We start from the raw sequence: 22,956 nt of genomic DNA, 5'->3' as shown, positions 1-22,956 counted from the left end.
TTTTCCTTAGGTTACCTTAAGAACAAACGAAGTAGTAAATGCGATGATTTTATTGATTTTTTTGCAACGATCGAATGTCAATTTTGAATTTATTCAGAATGTACCAAAATCGAACATGGCATTTTCACATAAGAATAAAATAGTTTTTTGTTTCTTTTGAAGTTTTAAATTTTAGATCAGATACACTAGGGTAAAAATTCGGACTTACTGTTGCAGTATAAAGTACAATTGCCCGTTAAAGACAAAAAATATTACAGGCTTGCTGTGCTCTCAGGCTATGCATTTTACAAGTAAATGTAAAGAACGTACAGTATTTATCAGTAAACAACACAGCTTTATGCTATGGTATCCGCCATATTGTATATTTCCAGCTATAACTCTTAGCCTTACAAAATAGTCAGAGGAAAGTGGATATGGACGGAGATATGATTTTCCAGCGGAACGAACGGACATCACATCTCTCCCCTACCACTAAATAAACTAAGTAAATAAAAGTATATAGCCACAAGAAAAATACGAAAACTTTTTCTTATGACTATGGTGAAAAAGGAAGAAGTTCTAACTTGTTGAACAGGATGTTTTCAATAAATATAGTTTGTAAATGTTTAGTTCATCTTAAATGTTTGTTCTTTGGTTCCGGAATAAAAAGATCTTCCTCCGAATCAGATTCTTGGTATGGTATGGTTTGATCATCCGATTCCTCGTCTGTTGTTGTATCAGCGCCCGACTCATGCGTCCAAACATCAATTCAAAAGGTGCGATACCAGTAGTAGCATGCGGTGTTGTTCGATATGCTAACAGAAAATTTTCAAGCACAGTGTGCCAGTTTTTGCCATCGGCAATGGCAGCTTGAATAGTTTTCTTCCAGGTGCGGTTAAACTGTTCAACCTCAACATTTGCTTCGGGATGGTATGGAGTTACTTTGCAGTGCTTAACTCCAAACTCTTTCATAAGAGATTTAAATACTTGTTTTTTCGAATTTGTGGACCATTATCGGTGATTATGGTCCACAAAGAGGAGCACCATAACGACAGAATAATTTACGGAGCTTCTGTGTTATGTTGGTTGCATTAGTTTTGTAAATTATCTCAACTTCAGGATATCTACTGTAGTAGTCAACACAGTCCAATTAATTCTCACCTGTTGAAAAATGACCACACAAGTCACACCAATGGGAAGCCATGAAGCATCGGAAATTTATGTCATTATGACAGGTGTTTTCCTTTCGGGGTCAGCTGTGACTTTACAACCATGGCAGGAACTGACAAATTCATCAACAGCTACATTCATAAATGGCCACCAGACTTTAGTGCGAAGACGTTGTTTCGTACGCACTATTCCTTGGTGTCCTTCAATTGCTACTAGTAGAATTTCTTTTTGGAGCGAAGACGGTATGATAATCTTTTTATTGATCATTAGGACGTCTTTGAAAATAGTAAGCTGGTTACGTACAGGATAGAAATTTTGCGTAAGATCGGTTTTGATGAAGTGCTCTGATTCGACTTCAAGTTTAACAGCATGTATTTTGGGGTCTTTGTTTTGTTCAAGAGCAATTCGGTACCGTGTGACTGCGAGATTGTGAATTATGTACATAACCTACATACTCTTTCGCTAGAAGATGGCATTTATCGGTGGTGGGCAATGGATTTGAACGTGATAAGAAATCAGCACTATTGTGTTGACCTGGCTGGTGTTCAACATTATAATTGTAGGGTATCAATTTCATGACCCAGCGTTCAATTTGCGGTGGTCTTATGGTCGGTCTTCACTGTGAATTTTATACCATATAAGTACATGCGAAAGCGTTCTATGGCAAATAAAATAGCAAGGGTTTTTCGTTCAATTTGACTGTACCGTCATTCTTCTAATTTAATCCTCCGGTAAAAATAATTATTTTGAAGGAGTCGTACTAATAATAAGAGGAAATAAAATACCTTGGAAATTGAAGTTAATTGTCGTACTAATAATTAGAGTAAAATAGGAATCAAATCGTATTAAATTAGGGGTTGAAAAATTGAAAACACACTTTTTGGTACTTTTTCTTTTTTTTTTCTTTCTTTTTTAAACTCTTATTTATACCAACTTTTCTTCTCCCTTCAAAGTTTTCCAGTTCCTTGAGAACTTTCTCTCTCATTTGATTGTGAAGTTTTGCATCGACTGTTTTGAAGACAAAATCAGCTGGTATCTCCATACCTTCTTGTGGAAGATCGAATGAGAATCTTCGCTCTCCTGTTACCTTTATTGATAACGTGCCTTCGTATTTAAGAAAAAAGAATATCAGTTGCGAGAGAAATTTAGGCACATGTCCAATTGTTTGTCCATTATCTAATACAGCAATGGAATATTTATCTTCAACCAAAGCACCCGGTCTCACTTCTGGTTCGCTCGTTAAAATTGATCCTATTTCAGCTTTCCATTGCTTCCATCTGTAAATATGATAACCTCTGATGCAACAAGGAACAGTAAATTCTTTTTCCAATGGTATTGGTATCTCTAAATCAAAAAGTAGTAATGGAGTAATATCGTCGGTCATTTTTCTACAACTTTTCTGAGTACGTCGAGGTAGAAGCTAGCATCAGGCAAATACTGACGTCTTTGCATTTCGAATCCAATGTTTTTGTTCGGAGGAAAATCCAAATGATATTGCGAGCTCATTGCATTGCAAATCGAATGTTTCTTTTCATAGAGGAAAACCCAAATGATTTTACAAATTCAAAACAATCGATTTGGAGCACTCTTTTCTTTTGTCAGTGCTGTTAGTCTGTCGCGCGTGGTATCATCATGTCAACCCAAACCAAACTGTTTGGCTATTTTCAAAGCAACGTTAAAAACCAACGAAAGCGTCAATCAACAATATCCTCTTATTTTGCTCCTGGAACTGCAAAAGATGACGACGTGGTTTATTTAGGCAGTAAGTAAACCTTTAGTTTAATGTGACTCAAATTATGATTTCAACTTTGAAATGAAAGTGACAGAATAACTCATAGGGGTGATTTTTTTTCTCAAATACTATACATTTGAGTTTAAGTTATTATTTGCTCAAGGATTCTTTCTATTATTATTTTCAGGAAAAATAGCGCCTCCTCCAAGTAAGAAGCCTGTTGGTAGGCAACCCAAACCGTGCACAGGTGAACAGATCGAGCGAATGATAGAAAAAAATCACGACTTCAACAATCTAAAGCAACAATCTCAGCATTTCGAATCGATCATATGTAATTTCTATCTACACCAACGAGCCAATATCGTCGGTGGAAACGAACACACAACACGTAAGAGATTTACTGAAAAAACGAAAATCGAAATGCGAGAACACTACGCACGCACGAAAAGTTATACCGAATCAGCCAAAGCTTTCCATGTGCACGAGTCAACTCTTCGAAACATCGTGAAAACTCCAGGCAGAGCAGTAAAGTTGAGTGATAAAGGGAGTCGTTCAGGAGCTGGTCGACAAATAACATATCCGTTGGAAGTCGAGAATGATTTGATTCGATGGATTCTTGAACTTAGAGATTTGCATGTCCCAGTGTCTGTTCTTGCGTCACAAGAGAAAGCAAAAGGTGTCGTCCAACCTCACAATCCTGATTTTAATGCTAGCCGAGGCTGGGTCGCGAAGTTCTTTCAACGACATCGTTTGTCACTGCACAGCAGGACATCAGTGAGCCAAAAGCTTCCACGTCAATTGGAAGAATCGATTTCGAAGTTTTATGCAGATGCCGGTTGTTTCATGAGAATTGGGAAATATCCCAGATCATTGGTGGGAAATATGGATGAAACTCCAGCTTTTTTCGATATGGTCCCAACAAAGAGCATCTGTAAGATCGGTAGCAGAGAATGTGTTGTTCGAACGTCAGGCAATGACAAGAAACATATCACCATCGTTCTTTCAGCTGCTGCTGACGGTACTTTGCTACCGCCGATGCTGATTTTTAAAGGGAAGACTGAAAGAACTATCGGAGAATTGCGTGTTTCTGAAGGGTTTGTCGTAAAAACTCAAGAGAAAGCATGGATGGATGAAGATCTCATGATTGTTTGGCTGGATGAGATATGGGTCAAATATGTGAAGAAAATCAACAAAGAGCTCGGATTGGAAAACTCCCTGTTTACCTATGATGCCTTTTCTGCTCACAAGACAGACACTGTGGCGAGTAAGCTGAACGAAAACAAATCAGATGCCTTAATGATCCCAGCCGGTTGTACTTCAAAGTGTCAGCCAATGGATGTATGTATTAACAAACCATTTAAAGCAATTCTACGAAAATGTTGGGTCGAGCATGTCAACAAAGCAGTCGAGAAGATGCCCACACCTACACCTAGCGATTATAAGCTACCTCCGCCAACCAGACAGGACATGGTGGATTGGGTTGAAAAGGCATTCCAAATTATTTCAGATGACAAGGATATGACAATGAAATCCTTTGATGTATGCGGAATAACTACCACAGATCCTTCGAAAGTCCGAAGTGGCGAATTTTATTCAAAATGCATGGAAAAAGCTAAAACCATCCTAGACAGTGACGATGCTGAAGACGATCCATTTACTTTGTAAATTAGATTAAAATTTTTCATGTTTTTTTAAAAAAGAAAGTTTGAAACAAAAAAAATTACGTGTTTTAAAGAAAATTTGACCTTTATCGTACTAAATTAGAGGAAAATCTGAAATTAGTAATTATGGACTCGTACTAATAATTAGAGTTAAATAAATTATTTCATTTTGCCAAAATAATTAATTCGTACTAATTAGAGGACGGATTAAATTAGAAGAATGACGGTATCGTGTTTCAACGGAAGATAGTGATCGGCTAGCGTAACTTATTGGTCTTAGAGTTCCATCAGGTTGACATTGTGTGGTAACAGCTGCAAGACCAACTGGAGAAGCATCAATAACTACTTCTGTGTATGCATTTGGGTTGAAATATGCCAGTGTATTACTGGACAAGAGCAGTGACTTCAAATTGTCAAATGCAGTCTGATGCTCGATGTACCAATTCCATGTGCAATCTTTTCGCAGAAAAAAGAATATCAGTTGCGAGAGAAATTTAGGCACATGTCCAATTGTTTGTCCATTATCTAATACAGCAATGGAATATTTATCTTCAACCAAAGCACCCGGTCTCACTTCTGGTTCGCTCGTTAAAATTGATCCTATTTCAGCTTTCCATTGCTTCCATCTGTAAATATGATAACCTCTGATGCAACAAGGAACAGTAAATTCTTTTTCCAATGGTATTGGTATCTCTAAATCAAAAAGTAGTAATGGAGTAATATCGTCGGTCATTTTTCTACAACTTTTCTGAGTACGTCGAGGTAGAAGCTAGCATCAGGCAAATACTGACGTCTTTGCATTTCGAATCCAATGTTTTTGTTCGGAGGAAAATCCAAATGATATTGCGAGCTCATTGCATTGCAAATCGAATGTTTCTTTTCATAGAGGAAAACCCAAATGATTTTACAAATTCAAAACAATCGATTTGGAGCACTCTTTTCTTTTGTCAGTGCTGTTAGTCTGTCGCGCGTGGTATCATCATGTCAACCCAAACCAAACTGTTTGGCTATTTTCAAAGCAACGTTAAAAACCAACGAAAGCGTCAATCAACAATATCCTCTTATTTTGCTCCTGGAACTGCAAAAGATGACGACGTGGTTTATTTAGGCAGTAAGTAAACCTTTAGTTTAATGTGACTCAAATTATGATTTCAACTTTGAAATGAAAGTGACAGAATAACTCATAGGGGTGATTTTTTTTCTCAAATACTATACATTTGAGTTTAAGTTATTATTTGCTCAAGGATTCTTTCTATTATTATTTTCAGGAAAAATAGCGCCTCCTCCAAGTAAGAAGCCTGTTGGTAGGCCACCCAAACCGTACACAGGTGAACAGATCGAGCGAATGATAGAAAAAAATCACGACTTCAACAATCTAAAGCAACAATCTCAGCATTTCGAATCGATCATATGTAATTTCTATCTACACCAACGAGCCAATATCGTCGGTGGAAACGAACACACAACACGTAAGAGATTTACTGAAAAAACGAAAATCGAAATGCGAGAACACTACGCACGCACGAAAAGTTATACCGAATCAGCCAAAGCTTTCCATGTGCACGAGTCAACTCTTCGAAACATCGTGAAAACTCCAGGCAGAGCAGTAAAGTTGAGTGATAAAGGGAGTCGTTCAGGAGCTGGTCGACAAATAACATATCCGTTGGAAGTCGAGAATGATTTGATTCGATGGATTCTTGAACTTAGAGATTTGCATGTCCCAGTGTCTGTTCTTGCGTCACAAGAGAAAGCAAAAGGTGTCGTCCAACCTCACAATCCTGATTTTAATGCTAGCCGAGGCTGGGTCGCGAAGTTCTTTCAACGACATCGTTTGTCACTGCACAGCAGGACATCAGTGAGCCAAAAGCTTCCACGTCAATTGGAAGAATCGATTTCGAAGTTTTATGCAGATGCCGGTTGTTTCATGAGAATTGGGAAATATCCCAGATCATTGGTGGGAAATATGGATGAAACTCCAGCTTTTTTCGATATGGTCCCAACAAAGAGCATCTGTAAGATCGGTAGCAGAGAATGTGTTGTTCGAACGTCAGGCAATGACAAGAAACATATCACCATCGTTCTTTCAGCTGCTGCTGACGGTACTTTGCTACCGCCGATGCTGATTTTTAAAGGGAAGACTGAAAGAACTATCGGAAAATTGCGTGTTTCTGAAGGGTTTGTCGTAAAAACTCAAGAGAAAGCATGGATGGATGAAGATCTCATGATTGTTTGGCTGGATGAGATATGGGTCAAATATGTGAAGAAAATCAACAAAGAGCTCGGATTGGAAAACTCCCTGTTTACCTATGATGCCTTTTCTGCTCACAAGACAGACACTGTGGCGAGTAAGCTGAACGAAAACAAATCAGATGCCTTAATGATCCCAGCCGGTTGTACTTCAAAGTGTCAGCCAATGGATGTATGTATTAACAAACCATTTAAAGCAATTCTACGAAAATGTTGGGTCGAGCATGTCAACAAAGCAGTCGAGAAGATGCCCACACCTACACCTAGCGATTATAAGCTACCTCCGCCAACCAGACAGGACATGGTGGATTGGGTTGAAAAGGCATTCCAAATTATTTCAGATGACAAGGATATGACAATGAAATCCTTTGATGTATGCGGAATAACTACCACAGATCCTTCGAAGGTCCGAAGTGGCGAATTTTATTCAAAATGCATGGAAAAAGCTAAAACCATCCTAGACAGTGACGATGCTGAAGACGATCCATTTACTTTGTAAATTAGATTAAAATTTTTCATGTTTTTTTAAAAAAGAAAGTTTGAAACAAAAAAAATTACGTGTTTTAAAGAAAATTTGACCTTTATCGTACTAAATTAGAGGAAAATCTGAAATTAGTAATTATGGACTCGTACTAATAATTAGAGTTAAATAAATTATTTCATTTTGCCAAAATAATTAATTCGTACTAATTAGAGGACGGATTAAATTAGAAGAATGACGGTATCGTGTTTCAACGGAAGATAGTGATCGGCTAGCGTAACTTATTGGTCTTAGAGTTCCATCAGGTTGACATTGTGTGGTAACAGCTGCAAGACCAACTGGAGAAGCATCAATAACTACTTCTGTGTATGCATTTGGGTTGAAATATGCCAGTGTATTACTGGACAAGAGCAGTGACTTCAAATTGTCAAATGCAGTCTGATGCTCGATGTACCAATTCCATGTGCAATCTTTTCGCAGTAGTTGACGTAACGGATAAGGGACAGTTGCAAAATTAGGCAGGAATTTTGAACAGTAAGTTACCGTGCCTAAGAATGAGCGCATTTTTTTGGCATTCGATGGTGGTTTCAAGTCTACTATTGTTTGAATATTTCTTTTATCAGGTGCAACAACTTCGGATGACAATTTTTGAGCCATTTAGATGAGTTCACTTTTTAAAAATTCACATTTTCTACGGTTAATTGTAAGGTGTTTCTCACGTAGGCGTTGAAAGACTTTATTCATGCGGTCAAGCAGTTCTTCAGTTTTGCGTCCTCCAATTATAATATCATCAAAAATTGTTGCACACTCCAGGAATCCCAATGAGGGCATGCTCTATTTCTCTTTGATAGAACTCAGCAGCAGATGACATACCAAAAATGATCCTTGTATATCTGAAAATACCACGGTGAGTAGCGAAAGCAGTTAAATCTCGCCCTCTGTATCTAGCGCGATTTGGTGGTAACCTTTGTTGAGATCTAACTTCGTAAACACGGTACAACCATTTAGCTCATGTAGCAACTCCTCCAAAGTAGGTATATGATATGGTTCTCTAATAATAGCAGCATTTGTAGCACGCATATCAACACACATGCGTATGCTGGTAGATGAGGAATCTTTCTTAGGGACAATGTCAAGTGGGTTGACCCATATTGGCGGTGATTCAACAGGTTCAATCACATGATAATCAAGTAATTTATCAAGCTCATCGTCAACCTGTTTCTGCATCAGTATTGGTAACCGACGGGCTTTTTGACAAAGGGGTGATACAGTGTAGTTCCACATCTAGTTCCACATCTTTCAGCTTTACCAAACCTTCAAAGCGATCAGCGTATTCGCTCAGCATTTAATGTAATCTGGGATTAGTTATTTCAATTTGGTTGACCACGTCAGTATTTGTGCCAACTCGTAGTAGATCCAAAGCACAAGCGGTATCATAACCTAAAATATTGATGTCAGAGCTTGGTACGACAACAAATTTTGCGGAAGTGTTTTGGTTATTGGACTCAACAGTTTGCCCACACATAGCCGATAACAGCAATTGGTACCTTAGATTTGTAGGGATAGACGTTTCTGTTGTAAGGCCTCAGTTGAAGTGGTTGTTTGAGGCTTTTTAAGATATCTGCACTGATCAAATTGATATTGCTGCCACTGTCAATGAGGACATTAATGACATGACCATTCAATTGGATTGGATACGGGTTGTTGGATTGTGCAATATTGGTGAGTGCAAAAACAGAGACGTCATCAGAAGAAGAGCTCTCAGCGATTACACATCTTACTTTATCTTGTCGCTGGCTCGATTTGCAAACGTTACTGAAATGACCAGCTTTTCCACACGCATGACAGGATTTTCCTTTTGTTACCTCACAAGTATTAGCAAGGTGATTCTTGCTACCACACCTGTAACATGTTTGATTCTTCTCTGTTTGTCTTGAAATAGAACTTTTTGGAAAGCGAATTCGATGAGTGCGAATTGAAATTCTGTTGACCTCATCGTTGTCAGATTCATCGTTACCAATAGTGTCAGTAGGTTGTGTGTTTTTGTACTGCTCTGCTTGGTGATCTGCAGCTTCATTGATTGCAGCAATTTCACACAACTTCGCAAGTGTAAAGTCGTGTTCTTTCAAGAGTCGTTTTCGGAGTTTACGGGAATTGCATTTTTCACTTACTTGGTCAACAATTTCATCATCTGTGTCATGAAATTCACACGTTTTTGCTGGGGATCGCACACGTGTAACATATTGCGCAATTGGTTCATTTGTGTCTGTTTGGACACGTACGAAAAACATACGTTTATAACTTTATTCTTTTGAGGGAGAAAATAATGTCCAATTTCGTGCATGCAATTTTGTATACATTTGTTTCCTCAGGTAAAAGTTCCAAGCCGTGTTGGGTCCCCGTGGGTATCAAAAGTGGACGGACATTTTATGTCAACAAATTTCGCCATATTAGTAGAATGGAAGTATAGTTCGTAATAATAAAGTAGTAAATACGGAGTAAAGTGTCTCAAGAGTTATTAGAATGTAAAACTCTAAGTTGTTTTCACTCGCAGCGCTAGTGTAATGTCTGTAAAGAACGGGCGGTATTTATCAGTAAACAACACAGCTTTATGCTATGGTATCTGCCATGTTGTATATTTCCAGCTTTACAAAATAGCCAGAGCAAAGTGGATAAGGACGGAGATATGATTTCCGAGCGGAACGAACGGACATCACAAATCCACACGTAGATAACGTGAAGACGCAAAATCTTTTTTACTTAAAAATACTGTGTTTTCACTTTACTTCTAAAACGTCGATGATATTAACGTATTTTCAGATGTGGATGATGTCAATGTACTTCCAAAATATTAATAACTAGTCAATAAGGACCGTGGAAGAATACACCTAGACAAGATAACAATGACAAAAAAAGCGTTATTTGAATTTTGATGATGTCAGCAACCTATCCACGGAAAAAAATTAGAAACTTGTTTTCACGTTGCCTATATATTGTGTAGTGCTTAAAGCGCTGATGAAGAAAATGTATATGTTCTTGTGCTTTTGATGAGTGTTAATGAGATATAGGGATTAAAAGTGTTGCTGACGTCAGCAAAGACCCGTCAAAACAAAACAATTTTTTTTAAATTTGTCTACCTGTTGCCTTCATCGTATAGATGATCTTAAAAGGTTAATCAAGAAAATGTATAGGATCATGTATCTTTGACAAATGGTTGCGAAGATATTTGTGGGTAAAGTTTTTTGATGACGTCATTAACCTGTCCATCCCGAAACGGATTCGGGGACACAGGTTTCAAAAAATTACCCAAATTGATCCCTGGTGGTCCCTTGCTACCCATCCGGTAAAAAACGAATGACGTCACCACCTCGTTTCCAAGTTATATGGCTTTATAATGTTAAGTGCATTGTACCTTAAATGGCAATCATCACCTTGGAGCAGTGATTGGGAATCATGATTGTACTGAAAAAAATATACCAACTACAAAGTAAATTCGTGGGTTGAGCAGTTGAACAGTTTAATTGCTGGTGCAAGAACCCGCCACATGCAGCATATAGTACATTTATGCATTGTTTAAGACACAGATATGTTTTTTCATGAGGACTGTACCGAACATCTCAGTACTTTTGAAGAAAGTGGACAGAAAAATTGACGAGTTTATTCGTATTATTTTTAACGATTATCAGTTTAATGATAGAAAAAAATTGCTGTACTTTCTGCCAACCAGATATGGTGGCTTAGGTGTTATTACACCTTCTCAAATGGCCGATCATGAGTATGAACGTTCCTAGACGATAACCAGTCACCCAAAAGAATGTATGATTTAAAATATCGCTGTTTATGATCACCAAGCGGAACATGTTGTAGCTGCATTAACGACACAGATAAAAAGATAAAAGAACGAAAATTATCAACATCAGATAAATGAAATCAACGAACAAATTACCGACCTCAAAAAAAATAAAGCCCTTGAAGCCAGCTTGGATGATGAGTCATCGATTTGGTTAACTGCTATTCCACTCAAAGAACATGGGTTCGCACTTGACAAACAATCTTTCTGGGACGCTTAACGTCTTCGGTATCCTATCCCACTTGAAAGATTACCAACTACATGAGTCTGTTCTGCCCCGTTCGATGTCCAACACGCTCTTTCCTGTACAAGAGGCGGATTTATAATCAACAGACACAAAGAGCTTCGAAATTGAACGGCGGAAATGGTAAAAGAGGTATGTTTGGAAGTTATTGTGGAACCGCTTTCACGGCCTTTGACCGGTGAAATATTTAAGCTGAGGACTGCAATAACGACCAACGAAGCAAGAACTGGTGTTGCAGCAAGAAGTTTTTGGGTAAAAAGACAAATGGCGTATGCAGATCTAAGGGTTTTTAACCCATTAGTCAAATGTCACAAGAATCTGACACTTCAAGTTGCTCATAAAAAGAATGAAAACGAAAAAAAACGATCATATAATGAACGAATTATTCCTGTTGATCACAGTTCGTTTACATCGGTAGTGTTTTCATGTTTTGGAGGAATGTCGCATGCCGCAGATTTAATTGTCGAAAAACGCAAGCTTTCGAAATCAATTGTTAGTGCTTGGATAAAGACCCGATTGAATTTTTCGTTAATTCGTTCCATGTTTTTGTGTGTCAGAGGAACACGATCGATGTATGAAACGACACATAATTTAGACGGAGATATTGAACTTGTCGTGCAAGAAAGCAGAATTCAATGTCGTTAGTCGTGTAGTGTCAATCTTTATATTGTGTGTTTATAGTTGTTTATAGTCGTTATCTTTCCACGTATAATGTCTCATGTCCTCTTGAAGTGCTTTTTTAATTGAAAAGTCTTTTATTGTTAAAAAAGATTATACTTGCATCTTAAATTGTAGTGGCTACATTTCTTTGAATATGGATATTGACGTTAAAGTAGTGATATTTACGTCTCGGCGTAACGTCAGAAGGATTAACAAATTAGACATAACTTTTTCGGCAACATCGAAAGAAAATAAAGATATCCACCATGAACGTCTCATACACTTCGCATTATTATATAGACCGGCTGTATGCCCGTGGAAGAATCCACTACTATATACAAATGTTCAGCTTTATAACAAGCTAGATTTTTAACATCGATGACATCGATTTTAAAAATCTAGCTTGTTATAAAGCTGAACATTTGAAGAAGTGGTTAATTTATAGAGGTGATACCCTGAAAGGAATAGACACTTTGAAGGAGACACAAGTTAGGTATGTCCATGTTAATAAACCACTATTTGAGTGACTATTCTATTTTAGCTGCATGTTAAATACAAATTATGTAGAAATTGAACATCAGTAAGCAAAAAAAAGTTTATCCATGTATTGAATGTATTGCTTATCGTACCTTCTGATTCATTGAATATGTATGAAAAATGAATAATTCCAAAATTCCGTCTCAATTTTACAAGTGTCAGCACGAAAGTTTCCAATGGTGAGAAACACCTTCAACGACCACGTGCATCGTTTTTCCCTTCTTTATAGTTGTACAAAATAATATTTTGACCAGTTTCACCAGCATCAAGAAAAATGAGAACATCTTGAAATATTTTAAGTGATGGAAAACCTGTATAATAATTACATGATTCACTTTTTACAGAAAAGCTCTGGTTCTGAAGTTCAAGATCTTTTATAAAACATTTCTGATCATTATTTTGTGTTTCAAGGTTTTTTACTTTATCTGATTGTTCACTAATCAACTTATTGTATCTTTGAATTTTTTGAGTATTATATTGTTTTAAAAAAGTATTTTCATCTTTTATTTGTTGCAGTTCTGCTTTAAAAATATCCAATTCAGAGGGCTCGTTTTCAACTGTCATAGAGTCATCTAAAGTTTTTGGTTCTCGAAACTTTTTCTTCGGAGATGGTCTAAATGTTGGTTCTTTTCGAGCTTTTTTTGTCCCGTCATTCCAAGCATGTATGTTTGGCTTGGCATCTGGTAGCAATCGTTTCTTCGTACTTCTGGAGGCCTATAAATCATTTGTTCTTCAAAGTGTTTTTCGCATACTACAGTGTTCTTTGTAACCTTGAAACCATCCCTGCCATCTTGACGTTTTATCAAGCTGCACCAGACTTGTTTTCGGCTTGGTTCACCGGGAAATGAGAAGAAGGTAGTATCGGAACGTATCTTCTCTTCATTTTCGAAGTAATAGTCACGAGCAGAGCAGCCATAAGCTGCACATTCACGTCCAAGTGATGAGGATGACCCATGACTTCTCTTACGTTCGGCCATATTGAAATGACTTTAGCATAGGTTGCCTCGTTTTCATGCCGTAGAAGATTACGTCATTTTTATTAATGAAAAGGAGTATTTATTTCCGAAATTATTTCTCGTTCACCGCTGCGTAATATTTAGCTTTACTACGTCGCGTGACAAGATTGTCTAAATCCGCGCTTGGAATCGGTGATCGATGACGATTGTTTTTTTCACAGAACAAAAGGAAATAATTTGTTACTATCTCCTATTATGCGTGTTTCGTTTGGTGATGATTTACAAAAAAGGATCAATCAGGATTAAACTCCATCGTTTCTCTTTCGTATTCACTCATTTTTATGTTTTCTTCTGTTTATCGCAAAAAAAAACCAATAAAAATGCACAAAAGCTTCTTGTAAACGTCAGAAAAAATGCACACCTGCATTCGGCAGCTTTGAACTTACTAATCGAAATAAATATTTCTATAATTTCCCAAAACAAACCCTCATAAACGGCTGATTTTACTTATTTACTGCATTTACCACCAGAAATGTTGAAAAAATGATCAAATTTCAAAACAGACGAGTTTCTATCGCTAGAAAAATAATTTATAAGTTATGCAGAAATAACAATGAGCAACGGATACTTTTATAATTTACGCGCCAGATTTCAAAAATTTTGTTTACAAAATTGAATTTGAAAGCAATGCAGCAACGTACAGGTCGGTAACGATTGGTTTCAATAGAAGCTACAACCTGCTTGCTTAAACGCAACTGCATAACCGAAAACCAATAATTTATCAGTTAAATCAAACAGTTTTGTAAAGCGAGCGAATTTATTTCGAAAAACTGTCGCGGACACCTTTTACAATGTCACCCTAAGGATTGGATGATGTTTAAAAAAAAATGTTCGGCCTTTTTTTGAATACGAGTAAGGGAAAATTTCATCTGCGCAATTAACCAGGTCTGTGACGCCCTACAATAATTTTGGATCACCGCCATCGTCATTTTTTACTGGTTATGGATATCAGTTGCAACAACAACCCTGTAGCTCCCATACCACCCCACATTTTCACTTAACCAAGGGCAGCAGCAAAATTTTTTTCACTCAATTCAATCTCCTCAAAGTTCTTATGATCCGTAGTTGCCATGTGATAGCAACATCTCTGAATGAAAAAAAAGCAAAACGACTTTATTTATAGGTTAAGACGGTTGTGTTTATTATGAAAGTACTATATATTTCACATAATATATAACTTATTCCTGCTAACCTTCGCGCATTTTCGAGTCCTATTAAATGTACAAAATTTGGATTTTGATCCTATAACTAATTTCAAAATTATACTGTCTGTGCTCTTGTAGTTCCGGTAATGCGACCCAGAGTTTGCGGGCTGCCCTAACACGATGTGCTTCCTGTTCACCACGCTTATCACATTAGGGAAGTTTCCATACTGATAATTTCTCAAAATGATTGGTTGTTCCACCAAAAATTCTTGAAAATATTGTAACAGGACTCCCTGTTTAATCTGTCGTTACATGGTCTAAACCTATGCCTATTACAATTTATGTGCAGCAAAATAATCAGCAAAAAACTATCATCAAATTTGTGAAAAATGACTAAAACTTAATGGGGAGCTGTTGTCCCATCTTGCCCCACAATCGGGGCAAGATGGGACATGCAAAAAAAAGGTTGAAGTAAGCAGATCATTTTTTTTTAAATAAAAGTTACAATAATATATTATGGATGCCTGCTGTAAACACACACACAAATATTAGAGAAGAAAACATGGTACAAAAAGTTATATTATAAGTGGTCAATCGAAAAGGTAAAAAATAGTAGCTATATATATTAACATAAGTCACATAGAGTTTCACCACCTGGAAACGTGCAACACTCTTCGTGGCACCAGGTCACACAACGTACACATTGAACCCACTTTTCACCCTCCTTTGCATAGCTCCACAGTCCGTTGCAAACATAACACTCCCAGTCTTCAAGAACAAGCTTTACTTTTGCTTTCGATTTACCTTTACCTTTTTTTGGTTTTAAGCATTTTATATCCATATTTTCCTTTATTTTGCTCTTCTTCGGCAATTTTTTTCCCAACATATTACGATGTGGTGATGCTGTAATAATAATTGACCCTTTTTTGCTGGCATTTTAACGTTTGGTACAGGAACAATGTTTTCAAAACTTGTTTCAATAGAAAATTGAACAGCTTTTGAAGATGAAGGTTCTTCAACAGGTGTTGAAGAGAGCACAACCGGTGATGATTGAGGTGTGTTGGTAACAGTGGACGATTGAGGTGCAGTGGTAACATTGGGTAAAGTGGTCTCGACTGATAAACGTGCATCGTCAGCATATTCATTATCAGATATAACATCACGATTTAATGGTACAATTCCACTTGTTTTAAAACCAGAAACTGCAATTTGAGTTGTGGCTGCTTTACAACATGTAGTTGAAAAAATTGCACCAATCTGGTCAACAGTTATTTTACGTCCCGGGTGTTTCCTCATCCATCGACTACATTCTGTGTGATAAGCAGTCTTCAGTGGCTTAAAAAACTTCGATCTAGAGGTTGTAACTTATGGGAGGTGTGCGGTGGTAGGGGCAATAAAACAATACCATTCTCTCTGCAATAATCTATAGTTTCTAGGTTTTTCGTATGTGTAACATGACCATCAAGAATCAGTAAGACTTTCTGATCCTTTGAACAACGTACATGTACACGAAAGTGTTTGATATATGTGAGAAAAAGTTCGCCTGTTATCCAGCAATTGTCCGAGCATTGTATCAGGTGGGGCATGATCAATGAGTTCAGGTTTCATTCTTTTCCTTTTAAAAATCATTAAAGGTGGCACATAATTTCCTGTAGCACTGGTGCAACACACAATTGTTGTTATGACTCCCTTCTCGCTGCTGGTAGCTGAGGAGACACAGTGTTTGGCTTTTGGGGCAATCACCTTCATTGGTTTTTTTTTTGCTAAAAGATACATACAAAAATAGAAAACAGGGTTGCCGACATAAGGATGAACTCACATTTTCTACGTTGACCTCTTCTGCCCTCATCCCTTTTTCTATATAGCCTCCCTATCAATGTTTTATTTGCACTTGTTACCTTTATCTGACAAATTTTATAAGAATGATAATTTTTTGACAAATCGGTATACCCCTCAATATCTTTCGAACAGTTCCTTGAGAACGCGTATTCATCAAATCCTATGCATGTTATTACGATCAACACTTGAAACTGAACTATGTTTATTGTTAGCAATCACAAACTGAACACATTATAATGAATTAAAAACATTGTGCAGAACAATAACTTCGTGCGCTTATTCGTTTCGTTTGTCAAATGTTCAATTGCAGTAAGACTGAACCTAAATACCAAAAATACATATTTGCTTCAATTAAGGTGGTTGAAGAACCTGAAATGACTATCAACCCGGCTAGATAAACATAAAAAATATTATTGTTAGTGACAAGCAAAATAATTTTTGCTAGGGCCAAACGATTAGTTCTATTTTCGCTTGTTGCGGCGTTGCTATAAATGAAAATTCAATATATTTAAAACTACAAAAAAAAACCTTAATGCGAGCAGTTAAAAATCCTAATTTTTAACCCCACAAAATGCCAAAAATTGTGAAGCATACAACCATTCTCAAATCATGATGCATTTTTAAAACTTTGCGCTTTGAAATATTTCTATACTTTTCCCAAACTCTATAGCTCCTTAAACAGTTAGAGTAAGAGCGGATAATTTATTCCTTCTAAAGCTAGTCAAACTTCTTTATCAATTTTTGTGCGAGAAGTCTGTTTGATGCAACTTTCCGCCTGTCGGGATAAAGTAAATAAACTTACTTTAGGATTTTAGCGGCAAACGCATATCGCTAACCTATGATGGGACAATTTTGTCTTATTTTTGCTTCTTGCACTGTAATTTTTTAAATCGAGAAACATCTTTCCACTTACGATATGAAATAGTGAAGAAGCATGTTTTTCATTCCAAATTGAAATTGTAACTTATTTTATTAGTGTTTAGGTTCTTCATTGCACACGAATGGTGACTTTCTGCACAGAAAAATATTTGCAGATTTAGATTCCCTTGCAGGTGTACTGCCAAGGAGTACCAGGAGTATGATTATCTTTCTGGGATGGCGGAAATATAAGAAGAAAATATTGAACAAGTTAGGCCTCAAATGTGATTAATTCAACCTACTTTTTTCTCTTTCTTGTAAATCAAAATTAAATAGGCCATGTAACATCTTGATGGGGTTCAAAACAGATATTTGTGTTGTAAACATATCATTGATATAATTTATTTCGAAGGCTGTGGGCAGACTTACGCCGAGGAAGATCGTTTGCCCGCCTGGAAAAAATTTAAAAACATTTTAAGGATGTTGTTAAAGGGGGAACTAGACGGCTGTTGTTTATCGACTTTGTTGGCTTACATAAAAAGACGAGCTAATGACAGTGAAAAGGTTTATGATCACTGAGGAGGAAAACAACATCTTAAATCATCGGAAATATCATCCAAGCATCCATATATAGCTAAAAATGACATATAGTGAATGTCCATAATTTACTATATATAAGCCCTCACCTTGCAGGGAATCTGGCAGGCGTGAAACGTTTCACAAAATCATCTTAGTTTTGGTGTGAAACAAGGCAGGGAGTATTTATTGTCTTATTTTCTCAATTTCTTATCGTTCACAACGCTTTGTGTGAGAATGCACAATAAGGCAGAACGGTTAGGTTTACTTTTACTTATTGCGGCTCTCAAACAAATATTCCACACTGATAAAAACAACAATAAATTCTATTATCATATTAAAACCACAAGCAGAAGCAAATCGAAACAAATGCGTTGGAACGTAATGTTATAAACGCCCTTAAAATGTTTTTACAGATTTTCTGCAGGCGGGACGACAATCTCTCTCTTAAAGTAAGTCTGTTCACAGTCTGTTAAAGTAAGTCTGTTCAAAATACTTGGATTTAATAGGAACACCTTGAAGTACAGAGTATCTGTTTTAAACACAGTGGATCATTTTAATGTGATTTACAAAAACAGAAACAAAAAGTACCCAGTAGATAGAATAAGTCAGAAACTTAGCTTTTCCCTATTTACTTTTTATTTTCCGAATATTATCAGGATCACTACTATCAAAATAAAAATAAAAGGAGCCAAAACCCTGACAAGAACGTTGTAACATATAATAAATTGGAGACAGAGTGGTCGGGGTTTCTAATGTAGCTGATATTGTGATGATACAGTGAGTTGTCTACCCACTGTAGTTGAGGCAAATAAATGTCTTCACCTTCGTGTTTGTTGCAATTAAACAACAACAAGGTAAAATCAAATAATTTAGCAACTTAGACATATTCATAATTATATATGTAAGATCATATCAGGAATAGGGTTCTTATAACGTTACCCGCAATTTCACACACGATTCTTCAAAAATCATCGGTCTTATAAGATTATAAAAGTAACAAGCTAATACATTAAATGGAAGCAGGGCGGAAGATTATCGAAAATGCGACTTCATTCTTTTTTCAGCGAACAAACGTCTGAGTATATAAAATAAAAAAATCTGGTTTTCTTATTTTGACTAAAAGACTGAACTTGCTATAGTAAGTTTAACCCCACCGGATGCGGTAAGGCATGGACCAAGTCCTTGTTAAATGTGTGTCCCTACTTTCACTTGTAAATACCAATTGTCAATGGTGATAATCCTCTAAATAAAGGCCCTAGAATGATTGTGCATATCCACTTAAAATTGCTTAACTATAACACACGACATATAATTTATAAAAAATTTCTTGGCATTGTTAAGATATACCACAGGTTATGCTTTTAAGGGGTGTAAATCGACAGCATCTACTTGAAATTGAAAAATAACAAGTTTCTATCCGTAGCATTGCACAAAAATAATTCTTGGAGATGGTGTGTATGATTGATATATCTGCAGAAGCGGTTGATTACATGAAGACAATATAATACAGCGCAATAAATGTTAAGCGAATTGGTTATTTTTTGTTTAGAACTCTAGATAAAACAACTCTCTTTAAAATGTACCCTAAGTGTACATTGTGCATTAAGTGAAGAATTGTAACTGCTGTTAGAATTATGCATGAAATATAAACGGATATAACTTAATTATTTTGATGAACCCTTCTCTAAATTTACATATTACATTTAAATAAATCAACTATTTCTTGAAACAAACATGCAAGCTTCTTAGTCCGTCTGTTTTTAAATATTTGGCAATGCCTTAACCACATTCGCTCTCAAGAAACCGGGGTAGGTTTGAAATCAAAGTTATCGAAAAAACATTTTATCGTACGCGTATTGGAAGAAGAATATGTCGCTAGAATAACGATGTTAATAGGAAAAATAATTAGCTGTATCCAGTTTCAAATTTTGTATTAGGGGCCGAAAATAAAATTAAATAATCAGTGAAACCAAATTGTTCGTAAAAATAATTAGAACATGGTGTGTAAATGAGGGAGAAAAACTAGTGAAAAATAAAGCCTAACTCTGGCAGACGTTCTAAATAAGATTTTTAAGGAAATCCTGTTTACGAAATCGTCAAAATTTATGCATGCTTTGAAGTTTTTCCAACCAATCTTATCACTCAGGACAGGTGCTTGTTTTCAAAACTACATGTTTTTTTTGTATCCAAGCTGCTATCATCTGCGCGTGACAGTTTATTTCAAAAGAATATGCAGAAAGAAAAACCGAATACGATTTGTGCTTTTTTTGAGAGTGCATGTGGTAAGGCCGAAATACCCTTGAAATTTTTATACTGGCATTTTTTTTTTATTAAGAAAATTGCCATTCCAGAAACACAAACAGAACCAAAACGAAGAGATTGCATCAAATGTAGCAACGATACATGATGTGAGAAAATCCTAAAGTTGTTCTCCAATTGAAGAATTTTTTTTGCGAAACGAAAGGAAACAAAAAAGTTTTATTTCATTTATATTTTTACAGGTTCTAAATATCAGTTAAAAATAAACTGTTCTTCCTATAGAGTTCTGCTTGTTAATAAATATGAAAAGTTAAAAACATTCTTTATTATATGTACATTACAAACACAGTTAAAAATATTAAAAATCACAAACAAAAAAAGAGAACCACAAAAGAAAAAAAAGGCACTGGTGTGAAATGGAAAAGACAAGAAGCACATAGCACAAATGACATACTTAACTGATAGGTATATAAAAACTACTAAAAACTAAAATTTTAAATCATGCAAACTAAATCTTTAACTTGGCGGTAAAATGTCACTTTCTGAACGTATATCAAGTGGAAGTTTATTATAGTTTAGTGCACCATTGAAGAAAAACGCCTTTTTTGTCGATTTAAACTTAACTATGGGAAGACGAAGAAGGTGTCGATTGTTCCTTCTTCCGATGTTGTGACATATCACTTTAAAATCTGTGTATGCGTACTAAATGGTTAACACGACCCAAATGGACATTTTCCTTTTTATTCCGTTCCGTGGGTTAACCAAATAAATATAATGAGAAAAGCTCTGAGTGTAGTAATAAAAAAGTCCCCGGTAAAGTTATGAAGAATTTCCCGGTGAGTACTGCGTCAATAAGACATAAAAAAAGCCTGCCTCAGTAGTTTCAGTTACATAAACAAAATCAAAAACATAATGCGCTTTATACTTTTCTAGACAAACAAAATAATAAAAAAAAACTCATTTAAGGCATGCCTTCTTGTAAACTAGTCTTTTTAACAATAGTCGTATTTTGTTCAAAAGGGATACCTATATTCCTTTGATTTTCCGCGAGTTTTTAGTAACCAGGGGGTTGTTTAATCGTAAATTTTATTATTGATTAAAATACATTTAATAAATTAACTAAGAAAAATAAAGTTAGGTTTGTAGGTTTGTTTCACCTTTTTGTCTTTAAGCTTTTTATTTTTGTAATATTTGTTTCCTGTATGTTTTTACTCGTTAAGGTAAATATATAGATAATAGATAAATATGTGTGCGCTTCACTGGATTTATAACATACTGCATACCTGTACTAAAGCGCACCACCTGGATCTGTGCACAGTTTACGGCTCTTATTAAGTACTTCTCCTGTCGTTCAACTCCGGGTCGTATAGATACTTGTGACTTTATCTGAATGCGGGACACAGTTAACGGTTCTTGTTATTCGTTCTGGATGTTGAACGCACAGTTACTTGTGACTTAACCTGGCGTTTCGACGCCGGGTCCCCCAGCTAGTTTATTATGAATAATATCATAATTTCAATGTCCCGGTAATAAGTAAGTAAATGTCCTACATCTCTATTTTGAAGCGTAAAGACAAGCATGTTTCTCCTTATAACAAATGACAATACTTAACAAGCAAAGAGAAACGACAATACCTTGCCTTATCTTGTCGATTATTTTTAAGAATCTAGTTTACAAGAAGATATTCTCAACCAGACATGCTTCAAATGAGTTTGTTTTTCTTATTTTGTTGTTCCAGAAAATTATAAAGCGAAATATGTTTTTGATTTTGTTTGTATAACTAAAACTACTTAAGCCGGTTGTTTATGTCTAAATGACGTAGTTTTTTCAAATTCGCCCAAAACTAACCATTTACAGAAGGCTATGTATAGAACCATGTTCTATAATTTCAATTAAATAAAAAAATGTAAATTGGGGAAATTATAGCGTAATTTACTTGATATTTTTTTAAACGCATTTGTTTTCAAAACTCGAGCTAAACGTAGCGTTGTAAAACACCACCTTGGTTTTACTTTGCTGCGAAAAAGCTACTTTTTTAAAATTTCAGTTGAAAAATATTGGTTAGCTATTGTAGGAGCATAAAGTATCTGAAATTCTTCCTTAAGTTTAGAGCACACACCCAAAATTACATAAACTCTTGTCACATTCTTTGAACCACTGCAGATGGCACTAACACCACTTCGTTAAAGGTTCAAACTTCTTAAAACGCTAAAACTTATTTTTCACAATGGAGAACGGATTATTTAATTACCAGGGTCTACGTCAAACATCACATACAAATATCAGCTAGTTTGCGGAAATTGCGGGAGAGTATTGGTAAGGACAAGTAGTGATCAGTAAAAGTGCCAAAGGAAATATTTCTAGAGAGGGAAAGAGAGAGAGAGAGAGAGACAAAAAGAGAATGTCCGCCCGTCTGGATAAACGTAATAAACTTATTTTAAATTTTTCAGCGACAAACGGTACATCTAAGTTTACAACGCGATGATGTAATGTCTTTTCCTTTGCCTTGTTTGTTTAGTATTGTTATTTATTATAAGGAGAAACATGGTTGTGTATACGCTTCAAAATAGAGATGTAGGACGGATATTTACTTATTACCGGGACATTGAAATTATGATATATTTTATTATTTTTAAGAATCTAGTTTACAAGAAGATATTCTCAACCAGAGATGCTTCAAATGAGTTTGTTTTTCTTAT

General features: G+C 36.0%; 1 protein-coding gene across 1 annotated transcript; it reads right to left on the bottom strand.

Annotated features, from left to right (window-relative positions):
* Window positions 1–615: 615 nt before the first annotated feature.
* Window positions 616–1,183, bottom strand: LOC130642329 (uncharacterized protein K02A2.6-like). The gene is made up of 2 exons (XM_057449418.1): window positions 1,141–1,183; window positions 616–944 (listed from the first exon to the last, which is right to left on the bottom strand). The coding sequence occupies exons 1-2, from the start codon at window positions 1,181–1,183 to the stop codon at window positions 616–618; spliced, it is 372 nt and encodes a 123-aa protein (XP_057305401.1).
* Between the last annotated feature and the right edge of the window lie 21,773 nt (window positions 1,184–22,956).

The sequence above is a fragment of the Hydractinia symbiolongicarpus genome, chromosome 4 (genome assembly GCF_029227915.1).
Source record: "Hydractinia symbiolongicarpus strain clone_291-10 chromosome 4, HSymV2.1, whole genome shotgun sequence".
In the NCBI taxonomy this organism is placed as follows: domain Eukaryota; kingdom Metazoa; phylum Cnidaria; class Hydrozoa; order Anthoathecata; family Hydractiniidae; genus Hydractinia; species Hydractinia symbiolongicarpus.
This window is presented reverse-complemented; position numbering and strand designations above follow the sequence as displayed.

What these genes read in the sequence shown, in the direction of transcription:
- LOC130642329 (XM_057449418.1), bottom strand. Translation starts at nt 1,183, where the DNA reads ATGGCTTCCCATTGGTGTGACTTGTGTGGTCATTTTTCAACAG. An exon ending in GTGTGGTCATTTTTCAACAG is followed by an intron (nt 945 to 1,140) that starts GTGAGAATTAAT and finishes CTCTTATGAAAG; the next exon opens with AGTTTGGAGTTAAGCACTGC.